The sequence below is a fragment of the Oryctolagus cuniculus genome, chromosome 12 (genome assembly GCF_051225735.1).
Source record: "Oryctolagus cuniculus isolate XC-2025 breed Fujian yellow rabbit chromosome 12, ASM5122573v1, whole genome shotgun sequence".
In the NCBI taxonomy this organism is placed as follows: domain Eukaryota; kingdom Metazoa; phylum Chordata; class Mammalia; order Lagomorpha; family Leporidae; genus Oryctolagus; species Oryctolagus cuniculus.
In genome coordinates, this window is record NC_142878.1 from 112,993,606 (window position 1) to 113,007,668 (window position 14,063).

At 40.5% G+C, this 14,063-nt stretch overlaps 1 protein-coding gene and 1 pseudogene across 12 annotated transcripts in view; both read left to right on the forward strand.

Moving 5' to 3' along the window:
* Positions 1-14,063, forward strand: part of LOC127485933 (CLIP-associating protein 2-like) — a 99,462-nt pseudogene that overhangs the window by 18,781 nt on the left and 66,618 nt on the right.
* LOC138844769 (uncharacterized) overlaps positions 1-14,063 on the forward strand; it is a 30,094-nt gene that overhangs the window by 3,541 nt on the left and 12,490 nt on the right. For 11 of the 12 annotated variants that reach the window (XR_016217680.1, XR_016217681.1, XR_016217682.1 and 8 more), the window contains exons 2-3: positions 13,141-13,267; positions 13,513-13,605. Coding sequence is in view for 2 of the 12 variants with exons in the window: in XM_089309566.1 (XP_089165692.1) it covers positions 13,141-13,267; positions 13,513-13,605 (220 nt within the window). In the remaining 10 variants the exon portion in view is untranslated. Of the gene's footprint in view, positions 1-1,555; positions 1,761-13,140; positions 13,268-13,512; positions 13,606-14,063 lie in introns of all 12 variants that reach the window. The other variant, XM_089309567.1, reaches the window with a different exon arrangement.

Genomic DNA, 14,063 nt, shown 5'->3' on the forward strand with positions numbered 1-14,063 from the left:
CTGTGGAAGACAGACACTTCTAGACAACACATCCCAAAGACATCAATTCTGTTTCTACATACTGTCAAAGATGTCAATCATGTGGTTGAAAATGACTTTATTACTTCCCAGAAAGAGAAATATGAATCCTGTGTGATGAGAGAGGTGTGTGCATCAAAAATAATGTTGCTACTGTTGGCTCAGAGAACCTGGTTCTGGAACAGTCTTAAGTGACATGTGGAGATGCATGTTTATGGCCAGTGTGCATGAGGTATCCATGTGCACAGTCTGTACAACTCATGTGTACAGATGTGCTTTCCTAGATGTGCTTTACCTGCTATACCACATTGCCTTCCCCTCTCTGTCTCTCTCTCTGTGTATAACTCCAACTTTCAAATAAATGAATGAATCTTAAAAGAAACTGGCATTCATATGGGATGCCATCATTTGAGGCTGTGGTAGTTTAACCCACTGTGCCACAATACCAGCCCCATCATTTCCCTTTTGTTGACTGTGTGTCAAGATTTTGGAGATGCCTAGTGAACAGGTGTCAGCATTGTGTTGGGCTGTCATTTGTTGAGTGGAAATAGTGATGAAGGCAAGCTGTAATGCGATCAGTGGCTGAAGATGCTATGTGTTGGGACTGAACTGGATCAATCTTTTTATTTCCTCAAAAGTAAGTACTAAATGAAATCCTCTCAAGGCTAATATGATACAAAGTAACTATTAGAAACCAATATTCCTTTCTTCTTTCCTAACAGATTCAGCTGGTTTTTGTGTTTCTATCTTTTAATTCAAATCTGTATCAGACTCCTAGAGCAGGGAGAAGCTTTTTAGTCCAGTCAGAACCCATAGATGTTACCCATTCCTCTCAGAGCATCAAAGCCACAGCTCTGCTAGTAGCCTGGCTTTCATTGGGTGGTGGTGCCATGAGGATGGATTCTTCACACAGGAATACATCGGAGGGAGAAAACGTCAGGTAGTCTCTTTCTTGAACTGAAATGCATTTGGATCAGCACATTCTTAGATTGTGGTCAGCAGGGTGGAGAAATTTTGTATAACATGCTCCTGCCTTGTGGAGTGCTCTGTGTTGTGCTTCCAGTGTACACACAGGGAGCCAATGGCAATGTCTGTGATTGACTGAAGGTGTTTGTGCAGCTCTGCAGTATCTGAAGTTCGCCTTGTAACCATTTCCAATTAGAAACCAAGGTGCAAAGTAAGGAGGATCCTGTCACCCTGAAACCATCCTGGGTTTGTGTCCTTGCTCCTATTTTTTTCCTTCAATACTGAAGCAGCCCTAAACAGTGTTATGCTGGGTTGCACTGGTACCTTTGGTATTTGGGTGCTTGGAAAGGAAGAGAAATGATTTTTCTGCAGGAAAGCATTAGGAGGCACTAGACAAAGTTAGCAGTAGCTTTCTTGGTTCCATCATATGTCAACTTGAGTCATAATATTCATGACCAGCTTTTTTTTATTTTATAAATCTTTTTTTTTTTTAAAGCAGAAAGGCAGAAAGACAGGAATTGTGTGTGTGTGTGTTTGTTTCTTTTTAATTTTATTTTTTATTTTATTTTAGGAGTGATGTTCCATCTACTGGCTCACTCACCAAATAGGCAGAACAGCCTGGGCTGGGCTAGACTGAGGCCTAGAGCCCAAAGCCAGATCCCTGATGTGTCTGCAGAGGCCCGAGAATTTGGGCCATCCTCTGCTGCTTTCCCAGACCATTAGCAGGGAGTTGCATGGGAATTGGAACCACCAGGAAATGAACTGGTACCTATAAGGTATGGTAGTTCTGCAGACTATGATTTTAACTTGCTGTACCACTGTGTGGACCCTTTTTAAAATACTTTTTTTTTTTTTTTTACTTATTTGGCAGGTAGAGTTAGAATTGGACAGTGAGCGAGAGAGAGACAGACAGAAATGTCTTCCTTCTGTTGGTTCACCCCCCAAATGGCTGCTATGGCTGGCGCTATGCTGATCCAAAGCCAGGAGCCAGGTGCTTCCTCCTGGTCTCCCACACAGGTGCAGGCACCCAAGTACTTGGGCCATCCTCCACTGCCTTCCCAGGCCACAGCAGAGAGCTGGACTGGAAGAGGAGCAGCTGGGACTAGAACCCGGTGCCCAAATGGGATTCCAGTGCTGCAGATGGAGTATTAGTCATGTGAGCCACGGCGTTGGCCCCTAAAATACTTTTTTAAGACATATTTATTTATTTGAAAGGCAGAATTAGAAAGAGGGAAAGACACCCACACTCTCACCACACAGAGAGAGAGAGAGAGAGAAAGAGAGAGAAGTGAATCTTCCTTCTACTGGTTCACACCCTCTGTGGTCACAACAGCCAAGGCTGGGCTGGGTCAGAGCAGGAGCCAAGAGATTCATCCAAGTCTCCTGTGAAGGAACAGGGCACAGACACTTGGGCTATCCTCTGCCACTTTACCAGGAAGCTGGATTAGAAGTAGTGTGGCTGGGACATGAACCACAGCCCATGTGGGATGCTAGTGTCATATGCAGTGGCTTTATTTAATATGCCACAATGCTGGCCCCACATATGCTGGAAATATAGTTAAGGGATATTAAAAGGCCTGCTTATTGCCATTAGATGCCATTCAGGCATGCCCTACAAAACCATTTTGAAGTAGGTAACATTTCTCACATGATTGACTGGCAGTCTACAAGACTGCTCCAAAGGGAGAGAGCTTCAGGGGTATGTGGGGCACTGATGTAGAAAGGGAGTGAGGGGTGAGGGAGGAGGGGAAAGCCAGAAGAGAGGTCAGGAGGAATTCAAAAATACAAAGAGGACACGGGTCATTTGTGTAGATTGCCAGAATTAACATTTTAGCTTTTAGGGTTTTTATTTTTTTTTTAATGATTTTTTTTATTTTCTTGAAAGTCAGAATTATACAGAGAGAGGGAGAGGCAGAGATAGAGAGGGAGAGAGAGGTCTTCCTTCCACTGGTTCACTCCTCAGATGGCCGCAACAGTTGCAGCTGTGCCAATCTGAAGCCAGGAGCCAGGAGCTTCCTCCGGTTCTCCCACATGGGTGCAGGGGCCCAAGGACTTAGGCCATCTTCTACTGCTTTCCAAGGCCATAGTAGAGAGCTGGATTAGAAGTGGAGCAGCTGGGACTTGAACCGGCACCCATATGGGATGCCGGTACTGCAGGCGGCGGCTTTACCTGCTACGCTACACTACCAGCCCCAGGGTTTTTTTGGTTTAAATAGTTTGATGTAGTTGACTCATTTTTCAGGTTTTATGTAGCTATTTTTATAAGCAGTAGAGAACTGCTGTAATTAAATGCAAAAAGACACTCCTAAATAAGCAGTTCACAATAAAGTTTTCATAAAGGGATGAATATGGCTGTGTGTGTGTGTCCCTTGCTAAGAGCAGAATTTTTGTGACTGAATTTGAGGTCATTAAAATCAGTTTTATAATGGAAATGCTGACCACTTTTGCTGTGGTTACTTCTGGCTCACATTCTACTTCCTTATGCAGATAGTCCATACATGAGTAGAATGAAAAGGGCTGCAGACCTGGAATAATGTACATATGCCCTTTGCTTAAACCAGGGGACTGATGGACAAGTCTTTGTTTCAGGTTGCATTTTTCTGTGGAATGAAACATAGCCATTTGGGTAAAGTGTCCTTTCTCCTAGAAGATGAATCCAGTGGGGTTGCTTGTCCATCCATCCGACATCACAGGTGATTTTCAAGATAGTTGTTGGGCTATCTGGAAAAAAAAATGCTCTTCAGGGATGAATTATTTCCCCTGAATAAATAATACAAATAATAACAATAAAATGATGAAAATCATGAGCAATTGATTCCTATCCAGTACAGAATATAGAAAAAAAGATTCTGTTGTTTTTAAATGAAAAATTAGGAAAGTGGTTGTAAGAAGTAGGATGCAATATTCCCTAGGAAGGGGACTGAGACAATTCCCTTTAATTGCTCTTCCCTGAGGTAGTTCCTGATGATCATTGCTCAAGTACATACTAGTAATGATAATATTTATAGACCTATTGCAAAGGGCCCATGTGCGTCTTACATATTAATTGTCTACAGATATGTTCCCCAAGCTGTTCCCAATAAAACTTTACAACAGACGAGAACATTGCCACTGTCTGCTGTCTTGGACTAGAATCTGTGCATTTATTACCCGCTTACCACCCTCACTCCTGTTGTGTACCCCTCCTGATGGTTCTTTTTTGGTCACTCTTGTATCCTGATTCCTGAATAGGTGACACAGTATTTTTTTTTTTTTTTTAAGATTTATTGATTTATCTGGTAAGCAGAGATAGAGAGGCATCTTCCATATGCTGGTTCACTCCCCAAATGGCTGCAATGGCTGGAGCTGGGCTCATCTGAAGCCAGGAACCAGGAGCTTCCACCAGGCCTCCAATGCAGGTGCAGAGGCCCAAGGACTTGGGCTACCTTCTACTGTTTCTCAGCCCATAGCAAAGAGATGGATCAGAAATGGAGTAGCCAGGACTTGAACTTGTGCCCATATGGGATGCTGGCATGACAGGGGTGGTTTTTACCCACTGCACCACAGTGCTGGCCCCTTGATGCGAGCTTTGGCCAGCCTATTGGTCTGTTCACTCAGTCTAAATTGGAGTTGGCTAGTTCATGCACCCATTCCAGGGTTAAGGGGGCCCAGAATTGCCCATGACTGGCTCCTCTTTCTTGCTCACTCAAGAGATGGACTCTTCTCACAGGTCCCAAGTGGCTTTGCTTGGTCCTCTTTCCTAGGTTCGCTAGTGAGCAGGCTGATTCTCAGGTAGGCAGGAAACCTGTTGGGTCACAGCAGCCTCTGGGTCAATGCTTTGCTCTCATCTGTGATGTAGCTAAAGTTTTCTCTTAGATCCCAAAAGCCTTCAGTAGGTGGTGTGATTTTATACTGCGATGTGTCTTCACAAAGGCAGGTATCACTGAGGACTCTGTCCTCAGGAACAGCTGAACTCACCCAGGCCTGAATGGAGTTCCCAGGATCCTGGCTTCAGGCTGGCACTTCCCCAGCTGCTGTGGGCACTTGGGGAGGTACCAGCAAATGGAAGAAATCTGTCTCCTGCCACCTCTCTCCTTACCTTTCAAAGGAAATGAAAAAATAGTTAAAAATTTTTAAAAATATGTTTTGCTGTATATCCAAAGGAAAAAAAATTACTGCTGCTGTATGTAGAACTCATTGTACACTTTGCAAATACTCACAAATCTCACCTTAAAGTCTGTGTGGTCACTGCTTTCTGGGCTGCCCACTTTGGCTCCCATTCTGTGATCCATCCCTTTCCATCATCTGCAGTTCACTGTGAGTGCTCATAAATCACCAAACTGCCTCCAAGCTTTATATCCTTTTGTTCTTTATATCCAGCTTGGCCATAATCTCACTTTCTTCAGCAGCATGCTTATTTCCAAGATGCTTCATAGGCAAAGAGATTGTGAGGTCGTTGATTTTTTCTGAGCCTTCCCCCAAGAGGTTTATTTTATGAAGCTGATTCTGGGTGATTGGTCACAAGTTGGGGTGCAGAGGTTGCTATTAGAGGAATAAGGCTGTCACTGCCCTTTGCACTCTGTCCCAACCCTGAAACCCATGCTTGCCTTTGAATTCTGCTTTTGGAGCACTGCAGTGATTCAATAAAAGAAGAAAAAGCTTTTAATGTTTAAACACTTATATTTATTAATATAAAGAGAGCAGATTCCATGTATTTAATGGATATAATTCTCAGAACATAACCATACTTCTTTGCCTATTTCCTCCTCCTTTCTTCATTTCTGTTTTTAATGATTTAAGAAGTTGGCTTTATTTCTTAACCTTATTTTTATTCTCTCTTCTCCAGTCTTCCTGTCCAATCTGGTACTTTTAGGTTTTTATTTTTTCCCTTTCTTTCTCATCCACTTTTTTGTCTATTCTGACCCCAGTTCCAAAGAAGGAATAGTGAATAAGAATCATGAGCTATTGATTCAAAGACAGGAATTCTATGTAGTATGGAATAAAGAAAAAACAGATTCCATTGCTTTTAAAGTTACCTATATATTTTTTTCTTTTTATAATGTTTATTTATTTGAAAGGCAGAGTTACAGAGAGGGAGAGACAAAGGCAGAGAGAGAGAGAGAGAGAGAGAGAGAGAGAGATCTTCTATCTGCTGATTCATTCCCCAAATGACAATGTCCAAGGTGGGGCTAGACTGAAGCCAGGAGCTTCATTCAGGTCTCCCACATGGGAGCAGGGGCCGGAGCACCTGGGTCATCATCTGCTGCTTTCTCAGGCTCATTAGCATGGAGCTGGATCAGAAATGGAGTAGCCAGGAATCAAACTGGCACCCCTATGGGATGCCAGCACTACAAGTGGCAATCTTTACTATGGCTATGCCACAGCACGAGCCCCAGATTCTATCTTAACAAAAGACAATACAAAATTTTTCTAGATGCCTTTTCCCTGTGGCTATACCATTGGGAATTTATTTCTTCTTATATAATGTGACTCACATTAATTATTTCCATGTTTCCTGATTAACATTTTCTATTGGTTCTGGAGGCTGACAGGTTCGGAGGCCAGGGAAAGAGCACCTGTTTTCTGTTCAGTTGTGCTGAACTCCATGGAAGCTATATAGAAAGTTTGTGGGCAGGAAAAGTGAGATTGGAGGCATGAGAAAAGGCAATGAAGAGGGTGAGTATAGAGGAAATAAGTGCAGGACCATATTCACAGAGAAGTTTGGTAAGAAAACTAAGTGTGATCAGAGAGCTAAAAAGAAGAAAAGAAAGCTTGGAAATCAAAAGAGATGGTAAATTGGGAGCATCTGAGGGAATTCTGACTGATCACACATACATGTATTGAAGGTGTGAGGAGACAGGTTCTTGCATTCATATGGGTGTAGAGTCTCTTTGGAGGAAAAATTTGACAGGCTGAAGTCAGGAGATTTTTCTGGGTCTCCCATGTGGGTGGCAGGAACCCTAGTACTTAGGCCATCTTCCTTTTCTCAGCCCATTGGCAAGGAGCTGGTTTAAAAGTGGAATAGCTGGGACTTGAACTGGCACCTATACAGGATGCCAACTGAACGAGCGGCAGCTTTGCCCATTGTGCCACCACACCAGATCCCCTCTGCCTTTCAAATAAGTCAATCTTTAAAAAAGAATAAAAAAGATGTAAAGTAGTAAAAGTCATCATGATTGAGCATTGGGGAATCCATTGAAATGATCTACTTTTTAAAAGATTATTTATGCATTTGAAAGTGTCATAGAGTGAGAGAGGGAGAGATTGATCTTCTGATTTGTTCACTCCCCAGATGGCTGCAATGATTGTGGCTAGACTAGACTGGTATCAAAAGCCTGCAGCTTCTTCCAGGTGTCTCACATGAGTGCAGGAGCCCAAGCATTTGGAACATCCTGTGGTTACTTTCCCAGACACATTAGCAGGGAGCTGGATCAGTTTGGAGCATTAATTTCTGTGATACTGCCCTTGCAGTTCAAGTATACAAAACCCACCTGGCACAATGTCCCATTTATGGGTAGGCCCAGTATAACAGTTTCCAACTCTCCAAGGTTTGGGCTAGATGGCCCAAATGAACTGTAAGATATTAGCCTTGTTCTTCACAATGTGTCAAATAGTGTCATTCAAGGAGGATGTTATCAATGTGATTTATGCTTGTATTCCCATTGAAAAAAATGTGTTTGCTGGCAAAATCAATGAGGTGCCCATGTATATCCTAGAAGTGTCCTTTCAAAGTGAAGGCAGAGACTGAGGGGCTTTTGGAAAAGCTTTGAATAAAAGTCTCCACACTTGTAATAGTTGAGACACATCATTTATCTAATGAGAGACATCAGATACATTGGTATTAGATATAAGTTACAGTAGACATATGGGTGGCACATAGCATTAAGATTTTAGTAATCTAACATGAGGTGCTATTTATTTTTTTTTTCAGATTTAATAGATAAAATTGGGCTGCCAAATAGGGAATAGTTGAAATAATCAGCTTTTTGATAATTAAGTCTAGGGTAATAAATGTTAATGCTTGAAGACCTTGAGTTTTTTTATAGGGCCATCTTAATTATTTTAGTTTGTGATCTATGAATTCTTATTTTCTCTAGCCAAGTAACTTACAAAATTTCAGTAAATCTGCCTCTTAAGTAAATAAATAAATCTTTAAAAAATTCTGCAAATATTTAAAAAAAAAGAGACTGACCCCCCTCAATTTGTAGAATAAAGTCACTGAAAGGCAAATACCAGATTAGAGATGATACAGGAATTTGAACAGCACAATTATTACATTATACATAGAAAACTGACCAATAGCTGTGAACCAAGAGTCAATGGCCTGTGACACTACCACTCAGATCCTCAAGAAGTTGATAATTTCAGCCCATCCTCATTTAGACAGGAAAAGGAGTAAAAGCAGGAGCTCCATGACATGATCATGTTTGTCTCTTTGCCTAGTTTGTGGAAGAATCCAAATTAAAAAAATAAATGAATAAATAAAGTTTTGTTAAATATACACAAATAATTGGATGGAGTGATGAGTAGATAAATTTCAGTAACTGGGTATAGAATTACCAAGTAGTTCAATTTTAAATATTCACAAACATTTCAGATGGCACTCACTCTGTTTTCCAGCCATATTAATCCACTTAATGTATTAATATTTTTCCTCATTGTGAAGTGAGATCCATTGATGGACCAAAATTAATTTAGTACGTAAGGTCAAGCATCATTTTAAAGGATTAAAATCCTTTTTTTCAGGAATATTAATACATATGAATGTATTATGTATATTATGTACATATGTATGTACATAATATCATGTATTATGTACATTAAATACATATGTATGTACATAATATTATGTATTATGTTAAAAAGAGTCCCTGGAGTTTTTTTTTCTAAATATTTGTATGAAAGGCTCTGGAACCACAATTTAAATAATAAATTTCACAATTTCCAAAAATTATTTCCACATTTGAATTTTGCCAGTTATAGTATGTTGCTTTGAAATGTATATCTGTCAAACCAAGAATTAATGAGGAATTTGAGTATTATGTGGGTATCTCATGTAGTTAGACAAGTTCTGATGTATACTCTCTGTCACAGGAGGCTGATTTTCCAGTAAATATATGGGTCATCCTCACTGCTTCCTAATGGAGGTCTGCATTGCTTTATGGGAAATGTAGCCTCATCTGCCCATGATGTCGGGAGGACAGAACCATGGAAACACTCCTCTGTCTTCCTTCTTAGTGTGTGCCGTTCCAACCACTACCACCATCTCCATAGAATTCCTGGTGCTGGGCTTTCCTCCTATTACTCAAGAATTGTGTGGGTGATTTCTGTGTCTGTGAATGTCAGTGTGGAGGTATAAGGGAACTTGGGGAGCAGTACAGGTGCCTGTCTCTTGCTGGCAAAAGTAACAGTCATGGATCTGAGGTGTTAGAATCTGTCATTCAGATCCACCGTAAAGATCTTGGCTGGTCCAGGAAGAGACACCAGTGGTAAATCCTCAGTTCTAGAGCTGGAGAAAGAGTGAATAAGGTTGGGCTTTCAAGGATTGTTTTTTTGTCAAATGATGCAGTGTGACTCCAGGTGTACAGAAGGTAGTTCCAAAGTTACTACAGACAATCTGTCTCAGCCAAGATGGCCACAGGATGGAGATGGGTTTTCAGACCATTTTAGCTGAAATGTGTATGGGCTAACTGAATGTAGATTGTACCCCTGTCACTGTTTACCCATCTGTAAGATGAAGTATATTAGTAGTACTAGGGAAATGTCCCCACATTTCTTGAGAAACCATTGTGAGATATGTGCAGGCCGACTTACACTATGTGACAGTTGCATTTGTGGGGCTTATGGTATATCTTCTCCAAATGAATTTTCTAGTTTCCTGCACTGTGTAGACTGAGCAGCACTACTCATTTGAGGTTATGGAAGTTTATACAACACCTAGTTTCTAGCAACATGGACTTTTGGGTCCTGGCTGACAGTCCTATTTCCTTTGGAAGTGAGTAGCTTTTATGATACTTGAAGAAGGGAACTCCAGGAATAAGAATCATTTCTGACAGAATATCACTTGATGCTCTCTGAGACAATTCCTTACTACTTCAGAGCACAGCAAAAAGTCACTGAAATGCAAAGATCCTAGATTGCATGATCCTAGCAGTTATTAATCATACTGACCAGAATGAATACGATTTAGTTGATATTACCTTACCTCATCCATAAGTTATGGAAGGACTGGTGATATTGGCAGTTCTGGACCAGCCTTCAAAAAAAAGTTGTGTATGGATTAGAAAGACAGGCAAGGGCATAGCAGATGTTTCTTAAATGGTCTTGAGGGTGTGGCCTGGGGTGGAGGGACAACCCCTCATGTCTGAGAGTCACTGTCTACATTGCTTTCTACCACATGCCCATTACTTCATTCTGCTATCATGTTTTTCAGAAATGGGGGGTCTGTGAAACCTAGTCTGCTATATACTTGATATCTAGAGCCATGCTGCTGCCCTCTATATTCTAGGAATTCATCCTGGTAGCTCAAGGAATGTCTGTGAGGGTCTCTGCATGTAAAAAGATGAAATAAATTATATTTCAGGAGATAGATGGTTTGAGTAGTGTCAGATGATTTGTAGATGCCTGGCAACCTAACTTTTGGATGGTGATTTCTATTTTGCTACACTTAATTAAAAAACACATTTATTGGGGTCAGCACTGTGCAATAGTGGGTAAAGCTGCCACCTGCAGTGCATCCCATATGGGCACTGGTTCAAGTCCCAGCTGCTCTACTTCTGATCCAGCTTTCTGATATGACCTGGGAAAGCAGTGGAAGATAGGCCAAGGCCTTGGGCCCCTTTGCCCATGTGGGAGACCTGGAAGAAGCTCCTGACTCCTGGCTTCTGGCTTTGGATGAGTACACCTCCAGGCATTGCAGCCATTTGGGGAGTGAACCAACAGATGGAAGACTCTCTCTCTCTCTCTCTCTCTGCCTCTCCTTCTGTCTAACACTGACTTTCAAATAAATAAATAAATCTGTTCAAAAAAGAAAACTTTGATTTTTCAGATTACTTTCAGAAACTCACCAGTTTCAAATAAGTATTTCTTTAGAAGACTGCCCTGAGCATGCCTTTCCTTTTGATCTTGATGTTATGTATGGATTGTGTGACATTAAAAGGCGTATCAAAATTTTCCCACTCACTTTCAGTAATTTCTTCTTGAAAGTCTTGACCAATATTTAGTATCCATGCCGCTTCAGAAAATTACTGTGAGCTTTTTCCTATTTTCTGAATAGTAAAACTACGCTGACTCAGACTTCATGTGCTAATAAGTTTCTTAAAATATAACAAAAATATGACCACATATAAGCAGAAATGTGAAACATAAAGTTATGATCTCCAATGAATTCATTTGTGTGATTCCAGGGCTTTTTTTTTTTTTTTGAAATTTATTAATTTAAAAGTCAGAGTTACACACAGAGAGAAGGAGAGGCAGAGAGAGAGAAGATCTTCCATCCACTGGTTCACCCCAGATGGCCACAGTGGCTGGAGTTGTCCCAATCAGAAGCCAGGAGCCAGGAGCTTCTTCTGGGTCTCTCATGTGGGTGCAGGAGCCCAGGGACGCATCTCTGTTACTTTTCGTATTTTGTTTTGAGTGAAATGGGAAAATGTTTTTATAGCTTAGTTTTCTTGGAGAAAATAAAGTTGGTATAATGGAATCTAAAATTTCCAGCAAAAATGGCTAAATTTCATTAGAAAAATGTATCTTGTTTTATGCCTTTACATAATAGCATTCTAGTGGTAGTTATTATGGGTAGAGATTCCTTGTATTTTCCAAAGTTAATATCTATATGGTTCACAGATATTTTGCCCTCTTCCTCCCTTCTCCATTACCTTTTGAATTGAGGTTAAAACTTTCAAGGGGCACAAAAATTAAGTTGCATATTCAGTTGGTTCAAAAAATATTGTTGAGTACAAATATTGAGGGTTTTTGTTAATCTTTTCCTGGAAAATGTGTCATAAATACAATCATAACACTTGGTAGCTATAAAAATAATTTCAAACACAGTAAATCAGAAAAGGCCCATGTGGTTTTTGCTGCTATTGAATTTGCTTTAGGATATCTCCTGTGGTGGTTACGATTTATGGAATGCTGTCAATATTATTGAGCACTTAACATCAAGCCATATGCTTTTCAGACACTCCTGTTTAATCCCCAACACACTCCTGGGAAATGGGTACTATCCCCATTTTATAGATGGAAATTACCACTTATGGAATGCCTATCTGTGGATAGGCTTTTTTGCATAGCTTCATTTCTCACCTTCAATAATTTTTCTGGATGAGGAAAAGATTGAGTGTCATGGGTCAGAGACTCACTCCAGCCTGACTTCACACATTCTGTAAGGTTTTCATTGTATTTTGACCATGTTCCTGTTTACGAAGTGCCAATTACATTTTTAATTGGGGAGGCTGTATCTTGAGCAGTAGTCTAATGGCATTCAACCAGGACCATCACTGCTTCTAGGATCCCTAGGAGAGCTGTGAAATAAGCAATCTGCTTGTCTTCAACCATAGGCATCTACAGGATGCTGTTAGTCATTATGGGAAAGGTTCATTCTCTTGGGTTTTTCTCCCCTGCCCTTTACTACTTCCTCTAACAGTGTTGTTTATCTTTATTATGATTCTCTGTATTTGTGACAGCTATCTTACCCTTGTGCTTAAGATGTTTTTTTTTTTAATAAAAAAGTGAGGCGTGTAAATTTCCTAACATAATTGACAGTAGTTTGTAAAGAAGTTAAGAGGTCTTTGTGTCCAGTTTTCAGATCATCTTTCTTTGCTCTAGAGAGTGAAATATTAAACTGATCTTGGGGCCAAAAAAAAAAAAAAAAAAAAGAGAGAGAGAGAGAGAGAGATTCAATATTGTCCTCCTTTTAGCCTGGGTGCAATTCCCCTTGAAATACATGGCCCTTTGTGACCTGAAACCCATGTTTTCTTCCAGTTGGGGCATTTTTCACAGCCTGTAGGCCATAGGTTTGACTCCCTGCTGAGTGCTTCTGTGTGGCTGTCCAAATGCTCAACAAGTCTGAAATGAAAGCACATCCTTCCCTCTTCCTTCATACCCATCTGTAAGGTAAAAAACACCAGTATTTGCTTTGTGACAGTTGATCTGTTGACCACAAGTGTTCTATTACAGGTGATGATAATGTTTGAAGATCTGGCTGTTTACTTTACTTGGGAGGAATGGCAGCACATGAACAAAGCTCAGAAAATCCTGTACAGGGATGTGATGCTGGAGACCTACAGCAGCCTGCTCTTCTTGGGTGAGTGGCACCCATCACATGTGTAATGAACACATTGCCTTGCTATTTGAAAAATAAGTGAAGACTTTATAAAGTTTAATGATGTGCAGTTAGAGAATTTGTGTCCATGAATAATCCTAAGGTTGTATCATCTAGGAAAGGATCCAAATTGGAACATTTGTTGCATAGCTCCTGAAATAAGCTGTTTTCCTTTAAATAACCCAAGATAGTGATTTCACAAAGTCTTACATTGTTTGCATTAATAGGACACTGCATTACCAAACCCGATTTGATCTTTAAGTTGGAGCAAGGAGCAGAGCCATGGATGGTGAACGAATTCCTAAATCAGAACCTTCCAGGTCAGTACGTACTTAATGGTGAGGGAGGCCAAGGCAGAAAGATTGCAACAGATGTTCACTGATGCTCTTTCCATGACTTTTTCCCAAGTGTTACTCCTGATGATATCTGGCTTTGTGCATCAGACAAGGGATTCTAGAGTATCTAGGGATGTCATTTGATCTCTAAATCTCTGTGTTCTTGATAAAGACATTCTTTGATTAAAAAAAAAGTTGCAATCCTTTTCTGATGTTACTAAGGCTTTTTTCTAGGTTAGATACATTCCCCAAATTCTCTATATTTAATACCTTTTCCTTCATGCATTTATTCTTTTCTTCATTTCTTGTTAGTTGGGCAAGTTAGAAAAACTTCTTTCAGATGAGTTACCACTCATGGTTTTGGCCAGGCACATATTTTAAGAAACTCATGACTGAACAAATAAATCTGATCTCTGTCTCTCTCTCTCTCTCTCTGTCTCTCT